The sequence below is a fragment of the Bombyx mori genome, chromosome 9 (assembly GCF_030269925.1).
Source record: "Bombyx mori chromosome 9, ASM3026992v2".
Classification (NCBI taxonomy): Eukaryota; Metazoa; Arthropoda; class Insecta; order Lepidoptera; family Bombycidae; genus Bombyx; species Bombyx mori.
Window position 1 is genome coordinate 10101667 of NC_085115.1, and position 23927 is coordinate 10125593.

General features: G+C 38.3%; 2 protein-coding genes across 2 annotated transcripts; one reads left to right on the top strand and one right to left on the bottom strand.

Annotated features, from left to right (window-relative positions):
• The first annotated feature begins 329 nt into the window (after positions 1-329).
• Positions 330-8140, top strand: LOC134199432 (uncharacterized). The gene is made up of 2 exons (XM_062670275.1): positions 330-834; positions 8016-8140. Exons 1-2 carry the CDS (start codon positions 330-332, stop codon positions 8138-8140), a joined length of 630 nt encoding a protein of 209 aa, XP_062526259.1.
• Positions 8141-10559: 2419 nt separating this feature from the next.
• On the bottom strand, positions 10560-23860 carry LOC101738455 (myrosinase 1). Its single transcript, XM_004931040.5, has 10 exons — positions 23707-23860; positions 20951-21084; positions 20076-20244; positions 19377-19647; positions 18943-19078; positions 18402-18499; positions 17986-18117; positions 17072-17245; positions 12894-13138; positions 10560-10795 (listed from the first exon to the last, which is right to left on the bottom strand). The coding sequence occupies exons 1-10, from the start codon at positions 23757-23759 to the stop codon at positions 10642-10644; spliced, it is 1566 nt and encodes a 521-aa protein (XP_004931097.2). The 5' UTR covers positions 23760-23860; the 3' UTR covers positions 10560-10641.
• Positions 23861-23927: the final 67 nt, after the last annotated feature.

Genomic DNA, 23927 nt, shown 5'->3' on the forward strand with positions numbered 1-23927 from the left:
AACATAATTTATCTGTTTTAAAAATCTAGGCATTATTTTTATGATTATCTGGAAATTAGTAACTAAAGATTTAAGAATTAACTTCATGATTTATTTAGTCAATTACTATATACTATTGGTCTTGCAGTAGTTGAAATTCGACTATAATTAATTGAAATGATAAGTTTGAACATTATTATGATTCTATTGTCAAAGACTATTTAGGTATTATACTTCTCGGAGGCGACTACCGGTCAGCGGCCATCCTGGCTGTGGCAGGTGTCCAGCCGAAGCTCAAGTATTTGGGCCTTGTGTTGGACAGCAAATGGAGATTCGACCACCATTTCAAAATGCTGGTTCCAAGGCTGATGGGGACGGCGGGTGCGCTGACCCGTCTTCTTCCCAACACCGGTGGATGCAGCGCCGGTATCCGGCGACTGTACCTGGGGGTGGTGCGCAGTATGGCCCTGTACGGTGCTCCCGTGTGGTCGCCCGCACTTACCGCACGAAAGGCGGCTCTGCTGCTCAGAGCTCAGCGGACGCTCGCGGTGAGGGTCATCAGGGGGTACCGCACCATCTCTCAGGATGTGGCCTGTGCCCTCGCCGGATCCTTACCGTGGGACTTCGAGGCCGAAATCTTGGCCACGACATACCGACGGAGAACACAGTCCTCGACTCGGGAACAGACACCCGGCCCGTCGGTTGTCGATCGATGGAGGCGTGCTGCGCGTGGTCTGGCGTATGCCAAATGGAGAGAGCGCTTGCTGGAGGAGCTCGGCCGAATTTCGGCCACTCGTCAGCGCACGCTCGAGGCACTGGTGCCTGTGCTGGAGGCATGGTCGGACCGGCGACACGGTGAGCTCTCCTTTCGCCTCAGCCAGGTCCTTTCGGGGCATGGATGCTTCGGGAGGTATCTGTGGAGAGTCTGCGGAAGGGAGCCACATCCGGGGTGCCACCAGTGCGGGCATCCGAACGATGACGCTCAGCACGCGCTAGAAGCGTGCCCACGGTGGGAGCACCCGCGGCGAAACCTCGTCGCGGTGTTGGGGCAGGACCTCTCTTTGCGGGCTATCGTCGCCCGTATGGTAGTGGACCGGAGTTCGTGGGAGGCCATGGCTGGGTTCTGTGACTTGGTCATGGCGCTTCGTGAGGCTGAGGAGCGCGAAAGGGAACGGGATCCCTCTTCGGCTCCTCAGCGCAGAAGGCGGGGTGGACGGCGCCTGCGAGAGGCCGCCGCTCAGCCCTCGTAGGGACTATCGAGTGCCGGGTGCGGGGGCGCTCGGCACTCGACTGTTGGTCCGACGGTGAAGCGGTGCAAGGTGGCTCCTGTGCGCCGCTCACGGTGTGTCTCCCGAGACGAGGTTCTACGGGATTTTCCCGGGGATGAAATCCCGTCTTAACATTAGTACGGGTACCGCCTAAGGCGAGACTTTCGGCGCGCATCGCGGTACCGTAAGTTTCGTGTAGTCGGTGTGGTGGAGCTCGGTGGGGTTTAGTCGGTAGTCGTTCTGCGGGGCAAGTGCTTCGCGCGCCTTTTTCAAGGCGTAGTCTCCTGTGAGAAATTGGGGGAGGTGAAGGACCTCGGCCCTTCTCTTCTCCCCTTCTTCCTCTCAGGAGGCGCCGGAGTCCGACATAACCCGGTCCGTTACCCCCCTCGACCGGGTATCCGTAAATGGATTCCTCAGCGTTAAAAAAAAAAAAGGTATTATACTTCTATAATCACAGGTTTCGCCAAGACTACACTTTAGACAAATAAATATTAACAAAGATAAATAATATATAAATTCTCAATTTGACCATAGACTTTATGCAATAAGAAAAGTTTGACAGTAAACAAATAATATGCATGCGTGTGTGTGCTAAATACATGGTAGTGTGTGTAATGCTTTCTGTATTGATTTAATGTATATTTTACGCATTATTTAAAAAAATATTAGCATTGTGCACTGCTTCTCTATATTCTCTATAAGTGTGGGAAATTTCATGCTTCTCCGTCAGCGCAATTTTCGTAAAAAGGGTATAAAGTTTTTGCTTCACGTATAGATATATTATAGATTATTATACTGGTATAATCTCACTTCATATATTATACTGGTTCAAGTTCACTGTTGATATATTCCAACGATAATATTGTAAAACGCTATAACTATTAGCTACTAGCTATTGTATAACTCTAGAAAAAAGTACCGATGCTTCTGGCGTTGTGTGTCATGCAATATTGAAAGGATCAGCGAAAGACCGCTGTTAGTAATTGATGAGAAAAATTGTGATATGTATGTAAGCCTTATAAATTTTATTTACAGTAGAATTGATTATTGTGATATCAGTATATACAGTTTTTTCTTCTGTTTTGTGGAACCTCACTAAAAACTCCTGCTGCTCACAGCCGGCGCCCTACCCCGAAATCCAGTCGGAGCTATTGAAACGGCGGGACAGGGTTTAAATTGCGGGACAGGGTTTACGCAGAGCGTATTACATCCATCCCGCCGTCCCCCAGACGCCGAACCGGCAGCCCCCAGTGACACGACACGGGTGGAGCCCGAAGCGTTTAGGGGGCCGGGTTACGGACGAGACCCCGGTCCCGACCCCCTGCTCAGCGGCGGCGGATTTCTGCGTAGTGAGGAGAGCTTTGCCTCACTCGCCCCGCCGCCTCCTTCTGCGAGATGGTGCACTCGCAGAAGTCGAGCATAGCCTTCCAAGACCGTCGCCGCCAAGCATCGACGCCACGACGCCAGGCAGCGAAAAGTCCGGTCCAAGTAGAAAAAAAAAAACCATATTATATGTAAAAATATGCAGAAGTAGATCTCATTTTTTAATAATACATAATAACATCAAGGTAAGGAAAAAATTTCGCCATTTTTTATCTTCAAATTACAAACTCCCTCTGCGTATTTTTTTTGTGTTCCTCTTCTAAGTACTAAGTGGTAAGTTACTAATTACTAATGAAACAGTACGTTAATTAACCTAGTGTGTAAATAATACAGTTAAAAGCTGATGTGCTGGGTACAAAGTCTGTTATTGTTCCGAAAGCAAAGTTTGTGGTGCCATAAAGTTAATTTTCGTTATATTATAGTGTACTTATGCGAGCGAACATAATTTATAATACATGGGAAAGGGACACGGGACTGGTGGTGCTGTTAAAATGAAAGTCTTGCAGATTAACACATCGAGATTCTCAATTGATCTTCACGGTCTACAGAAGTGGAAGAAAACCATCGAATATTAACTGTTGATGTCAGTCAGCATTGATTTACGGATGAATAAATGCTTTTTTGTAAAGTTTTTTTTATGTGTATTTTATTAAATAAATAAACTTCCTAATACTGTCTTGGAATAGTAAGAAAGTAATTAATAAGTAATAGTAAGATTTAAGTTTTTAAATAATTTACAAGTTATAATTTAGGAACCATAATCTAATGAGAATCGTGGGAAGACGCTGGATGCGATAACACAAGGTCGATTACTGTGACGAGCTATAGAGGAGGATTTAGAAATTAGCAGACGTCTGTAGTAGGTACTAGCTAATAAAAAATGATGATAATTAAATGTCTTTTTATTAAAATTATTTTATATCAACTACTTACTTACACTTGGAAGGCAATTCTAATTCCAAAAGAAATAACCTCTGTTGCTATTCAAATAAATGTATTTCAGCTTAATTTTTATTATAATATACTAACTAACATTACAATACAATAAATAATACAATACTTTAGTTTATTGAATGTCGAAACTCGTTAATTTTTCAACTTTGATTTGTTTCTACATCCCAAATCACATTACGCAATAAAATATCGTATTAAGATTATTATTTCAAAGGGCTCAAAGTATCTAATTACGTTGGTCATTAGGATAAAGCGTTAAGCACGGCTTTCAATATTTGAAGGCTTTCAATAAAATTTAAGATAACCTTAGAACTTGATTATTTAATTATTTTATTTTCTATTAAACTTGTTTCTACATCGGAAGTCCAATGAAGAGGCATACTTTAATCAAACCTAACCAAACAAACTTTGGAAGTACCAAAGTAAAAGGGTTTTGTTATTAGAAATAATTGGCGGGGCGGCCTGCTGAACCAAAAGTTTAAAAATCTGAATAATTCAATAAAGACTTCAGCACGGAAATGGATCTTTGAAAAGTTATTTTACATTTCTGTGAATAAAAAGTTTTAAAAACGAATGTTCTCGAAGTTAAGCTTCTTGAGTAAGAGTTTCTACAGTGACAATGACTTACTCTATAAGGCTATCATTAAACTTACATACTATTACTACTGGTACGGTACTGGTCTTTTTGTGTTCTGGTTTCTTTTTATAATTCTAAAGTTTTGTGAGATTTTGTTATAATATAAAATTTTACTAAATTCATTGGCATCATATCAATATCAAATCGCTGTCTGTATTTTATTTGATGTGAATATTTGCTGAATATTTAGTGAATTACGTTGTGATTACATATATGGTTTTCGGAATATCATTAAAAGGTCAACATGGAATTGTATCGTGGTCTCCTGTGACAAGCAGTAGCTTGAAACACTGAACCTGGTATAGATACGGAAGTAGAAACAGTAAACTTTTGTCATTTTAGTAAGCCACGCCCGTATTAATTGGCCGTGGATCAGGTAATGTTCATAAATTGATAAGTGCGAACGCTAATCAGTAACTGAGATATGGTAAGGTTGATGGGCTAAATTGGAAGTCGGTAGCTATTATAGAACATATTTGAAAAAAACCTAAATCATACTAAGGACTATTTCAAGGTAAGCATAATATGTATGCATGTATATAATATGCTCTGAACAAAAACATTCGCAAAATCTGTCCACCGCGGGAAAATTTCTGGTCGACGGAAGGTCTTGTCGTTTCCAGTCAACACTGATATCCAATAATTGGTCTGAGTTGTAGAAAAGCCATTACTGTAAGGACTACCATCATACGTCTCAAGGTGAATAGCGGCATTCTTCTCTATAGCCCCCGACATTCACGCAGCATCAGGTGGATGATGACCTCAGCTACCCCATCAAACTCAGCTTTACAATTTACAAATAAATATAACCCACTTTATTCACAGTCACAATATTTACAATTGACAATACAATTCCATGTCGTTGTGGACCAAGTTTAAGATACCTGGTGAATTCACATTGAGCGATGCGACAATACGGTGTTTGCCGGATTTTCTCAGTGGGTCACAACTCCGACCCAGTGGTAGATTCAGCGAAGCACTGCTCTTGCTAGGGCTAGTATTGGCAATTGTCTCAAGCTTATGTCGTCCTGGCCTAAAGGGTAAGACGCCCGTTGCGTTCGTATTAAGCGATGAAACTGTACCGGTGTACGAATCCCGCAAGCAGGTACCAATTTTTCTAGTAAAATTAACAAATATTCACGATTTACATCCACAGTGAAGGAATAAGGGGTATTCAAAATAAAATTACATTTTATGTAATTACTGGTGGAAGGACGTCTTATCCGCACGGATAGGTCAGTGCGGATAAGACTATGTCTATCCTATCCTAGACTATCCCATATCATCGACCTGCCTATTTCTGTCGTGAAGTAGTAATGCGTTTTGGTTTGAAAGGTGGGGTAGTCGTTGTACTGTAAAAACTGAGACCTTACAACTCATGTCTCAGAGTTGGTGTCGGAATTTACGTTCAGCTCGTGAGCTCCCTGCTTGTCCGAGCGGAACTGCAATAATCCTTTAGGCTACCAGCTATTAGGCAAGGTTCATATTGAAGGAATAACATCGCGTAATAAAAATCAAACCTTTAAAAACTAAATGTATAGACTTCACAATACTACCTTATTTCTACCGCGAAGTAGTAGTGTAATCCGATTTGAAGCCTGGGATTAGGACTATATAATTGAGATCAATTAGATCTAATTTTCGTCCTGTCTTATGCCGCATTTCCGACTATAACCATCTCTCATGGATTCGTTTTTATGATCAATTCAGCCAATTGAAACCTTAACTTTATTATAGACTCTAGTAAAACTGAAACATATCAAACCAGTGCCTTCGTGACAAATAGCGTTTCGCCACGAGCCTGTTCCAAACAAAATACGATTTCACATCCAACAGGCCCCAGTTAACATTTTCACATGCGCTGTTTTACACGGTGTCGGAAATACGTACAAGACAAGAACAAATACACTGATCCTAATCACGGATGTCAAATTACTTTTCCCTAATCTAATAGGGAATGTAACTACGCCACCTTTGTTCAGTAGTCAAGTAATCTAGACCGATGAGGTGCTTACCGTGATATTGTCATATAATGAAATGGCTTTTGTAAGACAAATGTATGGACATCCATTTTCTCACCTAGGCAGTCAATTAACCTCACAGTGTGGTTGCAGATCTTAATTACTTACCCCATATCGACTTAGCCCATACCGCAAACGGTACGGAGAGTATTTAACCTGTACCAAAACCGACTAAATTTCAACGCTAAACGTAATAATTATTGTATTAATTATTCGTTTGTTTTATTGTTGTATTTTGTATGTGTGGTACTTTGTATAATGTATAAGGAAAAATTAGATTAAATATAGGTAGTTACATCGAACACGTTGTGTGTGAACTTACCACCCTTTTTTATTTACTGCTTAGATGGGTAGATCAGCTCACGCCCCACCCGGTGTTAATTAATTACCATAGTTTACAGTGCAGTCTAATATTTTTCGCATTTTTACCTCACTCCAGAATTAGGCAGGATGGTGGTACCTACCCGTGCGTACTCACGAAACGCCCTGCCACCAACAACAACCAAGTTCAAAACTAGTCCTATGGAGCCAAGTCTAAGGTTATAAATTTGTTGTTGACACTTCAGTTTTTGTTATAGTATTATTAAAATCTACGAAAATAGTTTTATGAAATGGATTTGAAAGAATGGCTATGAAAGTTCATACTTTTAACGATAACATTTTGAATGGTGGATCAGAATGCAACGCGGCCAGATTTCACAGTTTTTAAATAAATAAAACGTTCATTTAAAAAAAATGGCATAGGCTCGAAAGTACATATATTATAATATATAGTATTCTTTTATAATATATAAAACTTAAATGTAACTAAGTACACCTGTTGTTTGTCAAAACAGTATATACAATTAAATTGATCCCTGCTTCCTAAAAAAGCCTGCAATTATCAAATTACAGAAGATTTCACTACAAAAACTTCTTTTTAATAACAAGAAGAAGCAGCGAATTTTTTTTTCTCACTTTGTGCTGTCAACGAAAAATGCTAACACCGATGGGATAAAAGTCTAAACATAAAACGTTTACAGTGACACCTCTGCAAACGCTCTATATCCAGTGCTGGTTTGCTAACATAGTTTTGTTGAAGTTACGATGCCCTTAAAATAAATACGAAACCCGAAGTCTCGGGCTGAGGCTGACCTCGTTTAGTCAGCTATTCTTAACTATGCCTTTGTCTATATCGACGGAAATATCTGTAAAACTTCCAGACATAGAAAACGGGTTAAAGTATTCGTAAAATTTAAAGCTATTTATAGACTGGTTAAATTCTGGAAAATAATAAACGAAAGTGGGCATTACATTTCTGGAATTTAATCAAAGCTTAGAAGACTAAATTCTCATTTAACATTTATTGGAAAAAAGATAGTCGACTGCCTTTGAGAGGAATAATTTGATTATTTTGAACGGTTTCAAATGTTCTCAGGTGCTATTTTATTTTTAACTTACTGTTTTTTAACTTACAGGAATTATTTTTAATTTTTAACTTACTGGTTTTTTGAAAAATATTTAGTACTTTATTTTTGAGTGTAGAAGCGATTTTTTGGGGCGTTTCATTAGTTAAACCATGAGAGCGTGATGATTTTTTTAAATAAGTAAAGATAATAATATGGCAACGGCTCAAATCCAAGACAAATCAATAAATGACTCACTTTTGGTCTCAAAAATTTCATACTCCAACGAAACTGTACTTTTAAAGGGAAATGAGGCTACGAATTATTTGTATTAGAGAAATTAAAATGAATGTTTATGATAAAATGCAATGTGTCGTACATGGCGTAGTTCATTTCATCAACTTCTTCTTTGTCTCCACCTATGTTAATTTGAACAAGACAAAAAATAAAGCTGACCATATTTTATGCCTCTGTAGAGGGTCTTTAGGTTTCACAAATGAGGCGTCCAAGTAGATTCTGAAAAATAGAGAAAATACGAGGAAAAGTGTGAACGTATATAATTATTGAAATTAAATATGTTTTTCATCAATGGATCATCTAAGCGTAGGATTGCGATACCCTGTTATATTATGACCAAATTAATTAGAGTCACGAAGTTGGCCTAAAACGACCTACAGCAATCTTAAAGTCACCAACGAAGGACACGATTAGGTTAGGTAATATTTTGTTAATAGAATGCATTTATAAATATTTTATCATGTGCCAAGGTTAATTGTAAATTTATTAAATGTGCCTATGAAGGCACAAGTTCTAAATTAAAATTCTATTTTGTTGTAAAATATTTAGAATCAATAACATCATTTAATGCGCTACTACTTCAATTCGATGTTTCAGTTTAAAGATCTTCGTTTTACTTGAAGGCCGACTATAGAATTTGCTAGTTTTCCTCCAGACAATCGACCAATAGGGCTTTCAGGGTCGTGGGGTTGGTAATCACCAGTTTGGGGTTCCGTAGTGTTACGTTGTTAATTTACGCGAGTTAGCACAAATGCCCCCCATGCCATTTTAGAGCTCCTTCTAGAAACGAAAGCTTTAGGTGAAAAGCTTTACGCTTTGCTGACAATTTAACTTTCCTGCACAAAAATTAAAACTAAACTAGAAACTAGAAAAAATATATTTATTTATATACTAGAAGAACATTTAGACTTTTTGGGTAGTAAATGAACAGACGGGCTCGCTGCATAGTAGTTGTTAAATGTTAGTACCTAGTTATCTACCTACCTATTTCTTATAATATAACCTATTTCCATTGAATCTCTCGATTATGTAAACTAGAAACTTATTCTCTTAAAAATGTTGATTTGGACAATACGAGTATTAATTAATACAAGTCGCTTCAAGGTTTAAATATAAGTATATATCTTTTTTTTCATTGGCCTACATTACCAATGATGATGATAGTTCACGGTCAACCTAGTGTTGAACAAAGCCTATAAATACAACGACGTAAATATATAACGCTAAAGACGTAAGGTCAAACTCTCAATTTCGTTAGAATAATGGTTGTCCTTTAAACTGTTCCTTTGCGGCAGAATTACACATAAAGGAGGTTCGATCAGATCGATGCGTACTCACAAGACTCGAAGTATTTTACAAGTACATAATTATTATAATATCAATCCTTGCGGTATTCATAGATAAGTTATAGGTGTTGTTTTTCCCGGAAGTGTTCTGATAAACTGTTCGAGATTATCCCATTATCTTCTTGTTACAGTTGGCATTGCACTCCACCGGATTATAGTTCATCCATGATGCGTTTTCAGAGGCCTTTTTGTAATGTACCATCCGGCTCTGGAATGAATATGCTTCCACGGTGTTTTCCGAGCACTGTGACATATCCTTCTTCAAATGTGGTTTGAAAAGAATCACCAGCAGTAGGCAGCGGCTTTACTGTGACCTTAATATTGCTGAAGTCCATGAGTGACGGTGATATTTTACAGGAAAACCCACAATTAGTAAAGTTAGTAATTACTTTAATTTTGGAACCGGTTGAAACGTCGTATAAGTATAAGACTCAGAACGAAAGTGCCAATTACCTGACGCAATATTCAGTTAATTGCCTCATAACTTTCCGTGTAGAAATTTTCGGAAAAGAAGGTATGAAAATGTGTACTGACACCAATTGTTAGTATCAGAAATCTTCGAATTGACAGACTCTCGTCCAGAGGCCAACAGTAAAAACCTATACTGAAATTATTTAGAGATGGTTTTTGGAAATTTAGGACCAGTTTGTGTTTCAAGATAAGACATTTGAGTTGTAAAGCATTTTGAGGTTAAAATTTTGCTTAAGGCTTCATAACAAGAATAGCTTTACTGAAACTAACTAGACTAGGAAATATTTAGGGTTGAATTTCATTATCAAAACTTATTTTGAGACAGGGCACCAAATTCCATATGCGTACTTTTTTTCAAGTATGTGTTTATTAAAATTAATATTAGACCATTTATAAAAAATGGGCAGTCGTCCGTTAGTACTTAACTTTTGAGATAATAAAGCTTAAAAGATATGTACTCTTAACGTAAATTACTTTGACCCAGCTATGCTTCGTATTTTCTGAGATGTGGAATGCTTTTGATTACACGTGCTGTAGACCGTAGAGACGAAAATGTGAAATTCTTCGCTCTGAGAGTCATTTTTTTTCTATGGTTAGTCCGACACGCATTCTTCTATTTGAAATTCATTTGTCACAATCCAAATATAAGAAACTTTACCTGTTAATTTTCTTACCTGTTAACTTTTTCTGTTAATTGGTTTAATAAAAAAAATTAATGAGTGTAACTTTGTGAATGATCCAAATACCACTTCCCCGGTATTTGGATAATTGAAAACTAGGAAAGTAATATGTGTCATAACATAATCGCAAAAACTCTGTAACAATGGTATATTCTTTATTTCTATCAATTTCACCTAAAAGTTATTACAAAGCAAAAAAAAAAACTATATTAATTTATCATCAAAAATGATTGAGTTTATTCGGAAGCGGCTTGTACCGGTCAAAATTAATTCTTCTAGTTTGTACTATGTTGCGGTAGCTCGATACTGAGAGTTTTGGTGTACGGGTTCTTTCAGGGCTGTCAAAGTCCACTTTGTATAGCCCAAACTTCGACCTGTAAATATTTTTAAGAATGATATTTTTCTGCTTTGTGTACATTACCCTCTTACGGGAGAAAAACATATGCTTGAATGGCGTCCCCCAACTTGATACTCGAGGTCAAAAACCTTGTAAATATTGGAAAAGTTCTTATACTTTGCAATGTAACGTGGTACGAATTCCTATGGGTAACCGAACTTATAAAGAGAACTATAGAAGAAAGTGTAGCGAATGAGCAGTTGTTGGATGGATAGTAATGGTAGGTTAAATAACACAGGCGTGACTGGTAAAACTAAAGATTGAGATTTAATCTCGTGTTTATTCTGCTTTTATACCCAGTCTGACTTTTCAAATACTTGATTAGTCAAAGTCAAGCGTTCTTGTCTTTTGTCTCCGGTATGAGATACTTTTGTTTGCAATCGCGTCATCGTATACGACTCGAAAACACAAGAGAATAACTAATTATATCGGCCTGACCATTGTGAAATTATATCAAGAATATTTTGGGTTTGTTATTAAAAATGTTACCGATGTTTTCCGAATGAAATATAATTATGAAATATAAATTTAGATATTGTAATTTGTTGAGTTTTCAAAATTTTAAAGTATTGGTGTTTCGAGTATATTAGCAGGCGATTCCTGAAATTATGAAAAAATTGAAGATCCAATATTTGCGATCGGTTGGTTGTATTTTACTAATCAGTTTTTCTTAGCTCGCAATTTGAAAATAGCTAAGGTCAACGGTCTCGTGTGACCTAGGAGGCATCCGTAAGCTGATTTCGATTTAGATTACGGGTCACGAACAAGAACTTCGTAAAACGGTAATAATTTATGCTCAGATAAGTGATGTATATATGTGATGTGTAAGTAGTATATGGTTTTATGTTCTTGATGTTATTATGTCGCTTTAGCTTCAGAAACAGGTCCTTTACGTCTTGTTAGCAGAGCAATAGAATTTCAAATGTCAACACTGTAGTGATGGCTTATTACGAATGCTGAATGATTATAATTAAATAGTAGCATCACACAAAACTTGTTTTCTTAAAATAACACGCCTAGCCAAGTTCTTGACAACTCCTTTCTACTATGTTAATTGGGCTAGGCTAGCTAAGTTGTACGATCAAGAAAACACAACACCAATAATATGTTTCATAGATCGATAAATCGCGTAGATTTATTGCAAAGGTATTTACATTTGAATACTTGGAATCTAAAATGGAACTTGTTAATATTATTTGACTTAGTTCGCAGGTTTACATTTTAGATAATACTAATATCCCATTTTGGTATAACCTTATTTAGAACCTTTTTTTTTTTTTTTTTTTTTTTTTTTTTTCGGGTAGAGGGCCGAACCTCCTACGAGGTCCCCGCGCAAAAGGGGCGCGCGGGGTATGTGAGACTCAACGATCTGCATGGTGTTGTGAGCAGACCGCGGGCCCAAGGATTTTAGAGCCCACCCACTAAACGACTCCTCTGCACTCTTACACCCGACGTCCGATCCCCTCCGAGGTCAGAACCCGGATGAGGTAGGGGGGCTACCGCGGTCAACACTACAACCAGACGGCGCGGCTCACCCCAAGGACGCCCAGCCGACGGAGCCTTCGAGGCGAATCGAAGGCTCTGAAACGTCGGCCGTCTCGGTACAGCAGCCCGTCGGGCCGCCCAGACGGTGCCGCTGGTGTCCCGGAATACCCCGCTGGACCAGAACCAGCCTGCCGGGTCGGGACGCGATACACCGTCGACCGGTCGCTCTATTCACTCCACGGCAGCGCGCTAGAGTGCTGGTAGCGCGCCGCGCGGCCTCACGCCCTCAGGTCGCCCCTTGACCTTCACCGGGGGGAACCTTATTTAGAACCTTAATAGAACCTTTTTTTTTTGGTATTGTACTTATATATTCGGCATTGTCGGAGAATATTCGGAAATGACGTTGTGAACAAGGTAAGGTGAAGATGCACAAGTTGATCAGCAAAAATACGATAGACTTAGATTAGAGACTAAACACCTTAGACTGGATAGGACATTAGAGAAGAAATAAATGGCTGGTAGAAAGGCATACAAGGTTAATAATGACATAATTAAAAGTTATGAAAAAATCATCTTTAAAATAAACTCACAAGTATCCATCTGACCATTCAAAGTCGTCCATAAGGGTCCAAGCAAAATATCCTATAATGTTACAGTTGTCCTCGTGTATGGCTAAAAGCAATTGATATAGGTATTTGTTGAAGTATGAGATCCTATCGTAGTCCTTTAGTTGCCCTTTGTCACCGACGCCATTTTCTGTGACAATTATAGGAATCTCTCTTCCGTAATTATCGCTTACGTAGTTCAATAACTTTCGAAACCCTTCTGGGTAAACCTGTAAACAAACTTCATCATTCATATGTTGATTTTTTATCAACCTATTTTTATCAAAGACACAAATACTGAACTGTTGGTATTCACTAGGGGTGAGATATTTTACAATTCCCTATTCTGGTGCGAAGTATTCGTGCAATGCAGTGTAAAAGATGGGATAACTGCCATGCAACGAAATCGTATGTGGTAGCACATCGGGTAGTTTTAAAATGTAATTATTTTCGAGTACCAGATTAGACACAATGAAATGTTTTGAATTAAAAATTCGAACCGGCAGAAAAGCTGTTTAAAGGTAACCAGAGCCCTGTTGGCAGTTGCTAAATGTAAAGATTCCGGGGGACGCGAGAAGCGAGGTTGTGTGAATTGTTTTATTTTGTACATTTAGTATTTCTGCAGGTTGAAATGTGACGTTTTTTCCCCCTGTCTATAGGCTAGTAGCCTAAGGAGCTATTCCAGCTACGCCCGGAGGGTTTGGTGAGTTCACGGGCTCAACCTGAGAGAATTTGCTAACACTAGCCCTAGCAAGAGCAGTGCTTCGCAGAATCCACTACCGGATTGAAATCGCGACCCACTAAATCTGTAATAACGGTGGTTTATTAACTGTTTAGCATCTGTGAAAGTACACAAATGTGGGAAAATGAAACAAAGCTGCTGGACTTAGCTTCTCAAGTTTTTCCCGAAAAATACACTAAAAAGTCTTAGTAAATATAGATATAGTGAGAAAAGATTTTCCTTGGTAATTTTTCGGAAAAGTTTGCATTTATCGTGCTCTCTTAAGTTTTGAGTTAGAGAAGTAGAAGTTAAGAGTTTTGCTGAGTCTGACCGTCTTGCTACCGCTGGGGTGGCGCATGTCGTCGGCAAAATCAGGAGATTGGGCCTCGACGTAGCACTCGGTGAATCCGAGGCCATGTGGTTCCACAGGCCCCGGAGAGTGCCACCTATTGATGCCCATATCGTGGTTGGAGGCGTTCGTATTGGGGTCGGGGTGCAGTTGAAGTACCTCGGCCTCATTCTGGACAGTCGTTGGACCTTCCGTGCTCACATTCAGATCCTGGTCCCTCGTTTGTTGGGGGTGGCCGACGCGTTAAGCCGGCTTCTGCCCAACGTCGGGGGCCCTGACCAAGTGACGCGCCGTCTCTATACGGGGGTGGTGCGATCAATGGCCCTATACGGGGCGCATGTGTGGGGCCAGTCCCTGACCGTGGGGGTAGCGAAGTTGCTGCGACGGCCACAACGCACCATCGCGGTCAGGGTCATCCGTGGTTATCGCACCATCTATTTCGAGGCAGCGTGTATACTGGCTGGTACGCCGCCTTGGGTCCTGGGGGCGGAGGCGCTCGCCGCTGACTATCTGTGGCGGGCTGCGGCGCCTCCCAGCCTCAGTGTGGTCAGAGCGCGGAGGGCCCAATCTCGGCGGTCCGTGCTGGAATCATGGTCCAGCCGGCTGGCCGATCCTTCGACTGGTCGTAGGACCGTCGAGGCAATTCGCCCAGTCCTTGTGGACTGGGTGAATCGTGACAGAGGATGCCTCACATTTCAGCTCACGCAGGTGCTCACTGGGCATGGTTGCTTCAGTGAGTTCCTGCACCGGATCGGAGCCGAGCCAACGGCAGAGTGCCACCATTGTGGTTGCGACTTGGACACGGCGGAGCACACGCTCGTCGTCTACCCCGCATGGGAGGGGTGGCGCCGTGACCTCGTTGCAAAAATAGGAAACGACTTGTCGTTGCCGAGCGCTGTGGCATCGATTCTCGGCGGAGACGAGTCGTGGAAGCTGATGCTCGACTTCTGCGAGTGCACCATCTCGCAGAAGGAGGCGGCGGGGCGCGTGAGAGACACACAAGCCCGCCGCCGTCGAGCGGGGGTCAGGGAAGCGGATCTCGCCCAAGCCCTGGCCCTCTAAGTGTTTTGGTCCCCCTCACATGTCGGTCTGGGGACCGGCGAAGGGGGCCTAAGAAGACGACGTGCAAGCTGCTCTGCACGCGTTTTACGTAAGAGCATCCGGGTGATGGAAGGCCGGCTATCCTGGACCCACGCTGGTTCTGACCTAGCGGGGTATTCCGTAGAATAACCCATTCTAACCGGCGCCATCTAGCCGGGCTCCGAATAGCCTGCCGACCGAGAGGGCTGGTGGTCGTGGCGCCGACGGCCGCCGGTCCGGCGTCCCGAGGGGGAGGGTGATGAGAGAGATGTGCTCCGAACTAAACGCTTCACTTTCCCCCCTTTGCCTTTTCATGAATTCTGTCTCATGCGAGGTTCGGACGTGGGTTGTTGGGCGACAGGAGGTTTTAGTCAGTTTGACTCCGACATGCCCCACCCTCCATCCCCAGGGGAGGGTGGAAGTCCGGCAATTTCCTCCTAACAAAAAAAAGGGGGTAAGTCGCATCAGCAGACCTATATATAACTATATAATAATATAGAGTGGATAATACGCAACTAAATATTCGCTGGGTAGACCACTTTTATTTTTTTATTGCTTAGGTGGGTGGACGAGCTCACAGCCCACCTGGTGTTAAGTAGTTACTGGAGCCCATAGACATCTACAACGCAAATGCGCCACCCACCTTGAGATTTAAGTTCTAAGGTCTCAGTATAGTTATAACGGCTACCCCACCCTTCAAACCGAAACGCATTACTGCTTCACGGCAGATATAGGCGGGGTGGTGGTACCTACCCGTACGGACTCACAAAGAGGTCCTGCCACCAGTAATTATGCAAATTATAATTTTTGCGGGTTTGATTTATAATACACGATGTTATTCCTTCACCGTGGAAGTCAATCGTGAACAATTATTAAGTGCGTATTTCATCAGAAAAATTGATACCCGCCTGGGGGATTCGCTCACCGGTGCATCGCTAGATACGAATGCACCGGACGTCTTATCCTTTAAGCCACGACGACGACCACGCAAGAAATTCTATCTAGATCTTGATGATTTTCATTATGCAGTGATACGACGAATGGCTTATAACTTTCATCTCATTTATGAACAAATCTATAAAATATTGAAAACATCGATCCAAATATGCAGTAGGTAAAATTTTAATTTTAATAAAATTTTAACCCTTTATGTCGAATTTTTCTCACACACAGGTTGTTTACTTAGGTACGAGAGGGACGCCAATGACATAAAATTTAGGCAGGTATTGAGTTTTATAATTGTAAATATTTCCCAATAAGCTTTATTTTGTTGTACTTTTGATTATGTTTCAAAGTGGAGATAACGTGTTGTTTACTAACGACAATAAAACTGAGTATTTTCAAAGTTACAGAAGGTGTTTGTAACATAATTATGATTTTAAGCTAACATCGTCACGAACATAACAATTATTACTTAAAAATAACGGGAACTCATTTCGTATAATACACTGGTAAATATCCCGTTTTAAGTAATAATTGTTATGGTTGTAACATCTCTATAATATATTATACAATGATATTATTCATTTAGACATTTGACACTAAACAATAAAGTTCCATATTAATGGATATGAAAATGTCACTAATTTAATACGAACATTCATTGACAGTTCGGGTGTCATCGTATTCCGATAAAGATCCGAGTTTTCCTGAAGGAAAATAATTTCTCGCTGCATCTATAACCACCTTTTTGCTTTTATCCCATCTCATCTCTTTATATTTAATTTCATCCTAATTGATTAAAGTCTCATATTACTCAACTTAGGTATGTCATTTTGCTTCCTGTCATTTTATTTATTAATTTTAGAAAACAATAAAAGAAAATAATTTAAAACATGTCTTTAGGATCTCGTAAAATTAAAAAAAATTAAAGATTCATGAACATACTTCACGTTACGACAAGAAACATGCATAAGACTTCAATAGGAAAATTACACTTGAATACTAAAACTACCCATAGACCCCATAGTACAACAAAATGTTCGTACAACTTCATAACGCAAATGTTCATACCGAAAGCCAGTCTGTACCGGGTTTTTCCCAGTGTGGGTCTTGTTCCATTCTAACTTGAGCATCGTGATCCATTGAAGGTATCGACCAGGAAAATTCCATTTCAGATGGTGACATCAAGTACGTGGTATAATGGTTAAGTCCGAAGAAATCTGAGCTGCCGCGGATTATTTTGACCTGTGAATAAATAAATGAAACAACTACACACTTAAAATGCAGACCCGAATACCAAATATCTATTTTAAATATTCTACGGCAAATTAACAATTTATTAACCAGCTCCCAATAATCACTTTGAAAACCGGCATATTAAAAATAAAAAATCGATTTGTATACATACACAGTAGACAAATTGAATTTCATTTACATAGGTTAACATGCATGCATAGGTATGTTACCAATAAAATCTGAAACGGTTGGACCAATTTCGATGTTAGGAAATCTTTAGTTTGGCCTAGCGGGTGATTCCGTGAAGTTTGGTTTGGTAAATTCAAATCAAAGATTGGCCGGCAAAACAGGCGGGTTCGACTAGTTAACGCTAAAATATATAGCAAATTAATGCATAATTAAAACCAAGGCCTAAAATAAACAACAAAATTTAAATTAGTCTAAAACTTGTTTAACGTGGTACAAGAGATGAGCTCGCACCTATTTTTCAGGTGATTTTATTGGCTGTACATGGTGTTGTGTTTATTAAAATAAAAAGACTTAGTAACGAATAAGTAAATATACTACGGAAGTATTGGAAATCTATTTAAAATCGATTTACTATGGGGCGCCGTATACGCATTTAAAAAAAATTTTAATTGAGAGATTCTCTGCAATACAAATACTTGGAATTCCCTTGATTTTAAGTATAACATAAATAATATATTATACGTCTATGTACTTTAAAAATTGTTAGATTTTATATTCACCTCTTCTGCAGTAAAATACGGTAAACGTGATCTTGCAAATCCCTGAGCCAAGCTCATATTGTTAATTCTTTGTCGCACGAATGTAGGATAATCTCCCTCGGCAGAAAAGATTGGATGAGCGTAAAGATCAAACTGAAAATGAAGTTTCTATAAGGCGAAAAATTATAATAAAATTCGGTAATAAATTAAAGGAAAAACTCTTCGATTACGAATACAGTCGTGTGAGAATTTGATCACCTTTCACATACACTACCCCCCGATTAATATTATTCGGTTTATATCAGCAAACAGACATAATAAAAATAAACACTCAATAAAGAAAAGAAAAAAAAAACTGTTTTTGGTATTGCATTTATTTCGATGTTGTTTTGAATGGCGGTATCAATTGGTTCGTCTGTACTTGTATTGGTACTTACATGAATTTGCAGGTAACTTCGAACAGCTAGTACATCTTGAAAGTTCCGAGGATCCTTTGGTATTCCCATAAATGCATCTAAAGTAATTCCAACTTTACCTGCATATTAAAAACTAGATAAAATATTTTCTTGTTACTGTTACATAAAATTACTTTTTTAGTTTCGTTGAATACAAATCAGCGGACGGACTGCCCACACAAAATTACACAAGAATAAAATTAACATTTTGCACGATTCGGTTTTATTATATGCTATCATTTCTTCATAGTGGAAGTTTATCGCTTAAAAAGGGAATTCCTTATCATCAGGATTTAACCATTAATACAGTCGCATTAATCTATACGACTATACAGGGATTTTTTTTCGTTAGGCCACAGACGATTCCAGGTGTATACGCTGCGGTAGCCACATCACATCGGTGGGTAGAGAGCTTTACTCATTCAGAGTGATAAAAAATGAAATACTCATTCACAAAGTCTAGTAACCATGGTGCGAGCGAAAATATGTTAACGTTAGTAACGAAATAAGATTCTATATCCACCTTTTTGATGCGGCTTGAATTCTTTTTCGTATAAATGATATGCTTTTGCGTGACTTAAGATTAAATAGTGTGCACATAAATATTCTCCTACACCGTGTGACTTTATGGCTGGTGCGAAGTAGTCGGCTCCGTAACCCTGTTAACATTAGAAGAATTTTACCAAAAATGTACAAATATAAAATTTTCGTTGTTAAATAATTAATCATTTAAGTTTCATCAAACCGAAAAAAAAACATCGTGAATTCGTTTTTGGAAAAATAAAAATTTAAATAGGAAACTTGAGAACTGTGACCTAAAATTTCGAGTGATCTCACTGTCTTAAAAATAGAATTTACGCAATATTAAAACTAGTTCAAGTACGTTACAATATTCCAATGTACGCCCAGCGCGAAACACATGCTAATGGTCTAGCATTTTTTGACCTCGTTCCTTACTTGGTAACAATGCTGATGTGGCTCGTTAATTGTGGTCCACGTTTTAATGATGTCACCGTACAAATTGAACGCGACCCTTGCGTAATCTACGAAGTAATCCACTATCACGGGGTTGTTCCATCCTCCTAGGTCCATAAAGGGCGTCGGCATATCCCAATGGAATAACGTAACAATAGGAGTTATATTCGCTTTCAAAAGCTCTTCGAAAAGATTTCGATAGTATCGCGCTCCATCAGTACTTATGTTATTGCTTGTTCCATTTGGTAGCAAGCTGTAAAAAATTGAAGTGAGATAGTTATATAATATAATTTTATGTATCGCAAAATTAGGCATGTAAAGTAGTAGTAAGTACTTTAACGTGTAGTATCATAGCGGAAAGGACAAGACGCATGCAGCTTAAAGCTTGCAGGCAAATACCGACTTTAGTATGAAAGCGCCAAGAATCTAATTCATTTTCACGAACGACTTTGACATTAACGAAATGTCAATGTAAAATAAATATCAAACCTTCAATAATTATAAATTTGGATAATTAGTTGCGCCACGGTGTAAATAACGTGAACACGCATCACTACATTGATTAACCATTTGAAGAAATAACTATAGCCGCCTTTGTTAATACGGTTTCTAAATTGGTATATAAATATTTTTGAAGTTTCTTAACTAGCTAAAGCAAATTTTATTAAAGAAAATATTCACCGCGGCCACGATATTGACAGACGATAATATTTGACTCCCAGTGCCTTAATCAACTGTACGTCTTCTTTAAATTTGTGATATGAATCAGCTGCAATATCTCCATTCGACTTATCGGGGGTATATTCCGGATGCTCGTGAACGTACGTGTCCCAAATACTCTCTCCTTTTCCTGAAGCAAAAAATATATCATATTTATTATAAAACGTTTTTATTGAATTTTTCTTTTAAAAAACAGGATGTGTGTCGCATTGAATACGTAATATTGCCAATATTCGATTTGACTTCGTACCAACCAAAAGTTTTATGAATAATAACGCTAAGCCTATTTAGTAGGGCCATGGATTTCGTAAAATATTCTGTATAAATATTTATAGAAAATTAATGAAGAGTAACCGGAAATTTTGGAGCGATATATAATATTCTTAAGGTGAAGGTGGTCGCTATTGAAGTATTTTTTTTATGTTCACTTAAAATACGTCTACGTAGATATTTATTATTAAGGATTTATTTGAATTCATATTAAGCCGGATCTTGTGTTTAAAAGGTGTTATTTTTTGTTTATTCACTTTAATTAACTCTCTTGCTTGTATTCAATTTTCAGATATTGTTCTTAAACAATAGCCTCATTTCTTTGTAATGTGTAACAAAAACTGATAACGAAAATGTTTCAACCAAAGTACTGTTTTCACGAATAGTCTTTGAAAACCGAAGATAATTAATTGTTCGTCAAAAGAGACACATATTCGAGAAATAAGACAAATCAAAAACAATAATGTTTATTACTTAAAAATAATTTAAAAATAACAAGATTACAAAAATATCGTTCACTTAAATTCTTTATCACTACAATACATATTATTATTAGCTTAACGCACCTCCCTCATTCCACGCTCCTTCTATTTGAAATGCGGCCGTCGAGACACCGAATATAAAATCCTCAGGAAAGGAGTAATTGCTCACCCCGTAATAGATATCAGACACCACTGCTTCATGTGAACACGACAGCAAGCTATAACAAATAAATAAAATAAGTATACGTGGCCTAAAGGATCAGAAGCCCGTTGTTCACATTCGGAAATAGACTTTCTGTCTTTAAGATAGATGATACCATTTACATTGTTCATTTCGGTTTTAAATTAAGAGGTTTTAATGGAAAAAATAGTGATCGCTACGCATTTAGGTACTGCAAACAAATTAGACGTCTTTGCTGCCGATTTCGATCTATCTTATAACAAATGGTCTGAGTTCCTCCTCCCCCCATTACGTCGATAATCCTCAATGTTAAGGGACGTGGCCTCCTTTAATAACTTTCTCCTGGATCCTGCGCCACTCCTGCCTATCCTCGGCTGGGTAGCAACGTGGAGTAAGGTGTTGAGAATAGAGCGTATCTGTTCCGATCAGCGCATTCGACTTCTGTCTCTGCGCCTTTATCCACATACCTTGCCTGTTACCAACAGCTTTTCTAAATTGTCACCTCTCTTTCTGTGATGTGATTTGCGTTCCTATGAAGTAATGTCCTTGTAATCGAGTTATTTTTTATCTAATCGAGTCCTTCTAATCGAGCTATTCTTTATTACAATTTATGCTATATTAGATACGATTAGCCTACTGAGTTTCTCGTCGGATCTTCTCAGTGGGTCCCGTTTCCGATCCGGTGGTAGATTCTGCGAAGCACTGCTCTTGCTAGGGTCAGTGTTAGCATCACTCCGGTTTGAGTCCCGTGAGCTCACCCACATGTTAGGATGAAGTTGAAATAGCCTCTCAAGGCTATCAGCATAGGTACGAACAAAAAAAAAGATACGAAAGAAACTGAATACATAGCTCACGATAAACATAGAATAAATAAATAATTGAATATAAATTTGAAAATGTGAATGCCATTAATGTATTTTTTTTGTTTCCAATCAGGTGTAGTTTTAATGGTTTCGTACTTAGGTACATAATTTCGATACTTCGTAATATCAGGAGTTAATTAATCACAAAGTAGACGACCTTTTAAAAATGCTTTGACTGTAATATATGAAGCATATAAATAAATAAAGGAAGCAAAATTAAAAAAAGGAAAATTTTATGGAATATCGCAGCAGCTTTAAAACCTAGGACACAGTATCACGGTCCCTTGGCTTATTGCAAGTATGCGATCTCTTCGAGCTAGACCTCCATCAGCCGTACGCAAATAATAATAGCATTGATATTTATAAATTTTAATTTAATCCTTATCTGAATAATGGTACAGCGTGTCATGGCAATGAAGGGTATGACTCTGCTCAATGATATAAATACCAATCTTGTCAATCGACTCCTAATAAGATTTGAAGAAAGAGTAAACACTAAAATTGCACAATTAGACGAACTTAAACAATTTAATACGCTTTATTTTCTTAATGATAAAATTTAAAATTAAACACGTTAACGGCACAATATTGCTCGCCTAATCCCCTACGCTGCTGTTGTTGATCTTATTGTAATACTACTAGGTAGACATTATCTAGCATAGATATCTGGAGTTGTTTACTGTCTAAACGATCGCAAATGGAATGCGTAATTGCCTAATCGACCCCGTTGAACAAGACTACGCCCGCAAATCGCAGGCAATGACAAAATTTGGCTTGAATTTTAATTTTTGAACTTTTTAATACGTCTTTTATTAGCTCAGGAATTTGTTACGTGATTTGTCATGCAAAAACGGGTCCAAATAAAATCATCGTAGTTTTATGAACGAATGCGATATTTTTTTGCAGATTAGAAGAAATATCTGCAACGTATGAAATACGTAGAAACTTCCACTAGATAACGGTGGTGTGCAATAAATTGAACGTAGACACCTTAAAATTAATCTTTTCATCTTCCAGCTTCATAAAACTGTAATAAAAATGTGAGTAGAAGGCTTCGAACGACTAAAATGGAGTAGGTAAAAGGATAAAGATCAAGGTGTAATTCTGAATATTAGAGAAGACAGATGAGAGCATAATAAAAGTTTTCAATAGCAATAATTATTCAAAAACGTTCAACTTAATTAACGTTTAGTTAACTTAATTACCGATATATTAAGAAGCCCTGATGATACTATTGAAAATTAAATGTCAAACGAACTCTAGTAATAACCAAATTTACTATTAGGGTTTGTAGTTAGTATTAAGGTGAGCTTTGAAGATACTGTTACTTTTTCTTACGTTCTACGTACATAAGTTATGTAAGCTTCAGTTAAATTGATAATTAAGCTAATTTCATTGTCGATTTTGAAACATGGACGAATAAGTTTCATCTCTACGATCTACAAATATCGTACAATATATAATATAATCTTATTATAAACTTGATATGATTTTTGTTCACGATGTTTGCTAAGTTTAAAACGAATGTTATCCTTCGATATTTTTTCCTTCAAACTTTTTCCAAATATGTTTAATTAGAAGTGTAATAAAAAAAAACTGATTTTTTTTTCTTCTTTTTCTTCAAACTATTTATATGACTTTAGTTTCTTGTGTGTTTATTTGAAACGTGCGTTTATTTGAAATCACATATAACTCATTATTAAAGAATCAATTTAAAGTTTCGAAAACATTTTTTTTTTCTTCTGAAAAAATCTTTTCATGAAACCATTTCGAATATAACGAACGATATGACTTACCTTAGTGTTACTAACACTACACCGCTTAAGGCGACACTACGCGAGCTCCGCATTGTTGAAACTAAAACAAGCCTCAGGTGCGTTTATCCATTCAATATAGTCTTAATCTTTGCCTGATTACGGAACGACCTTCTGGGGTTTCCCAGGAAGAGAACCGGTTCGTAACAAATGTCTTTACGATTTTATTATTTTTATATTATATTGTATCCGCACGATTTTGT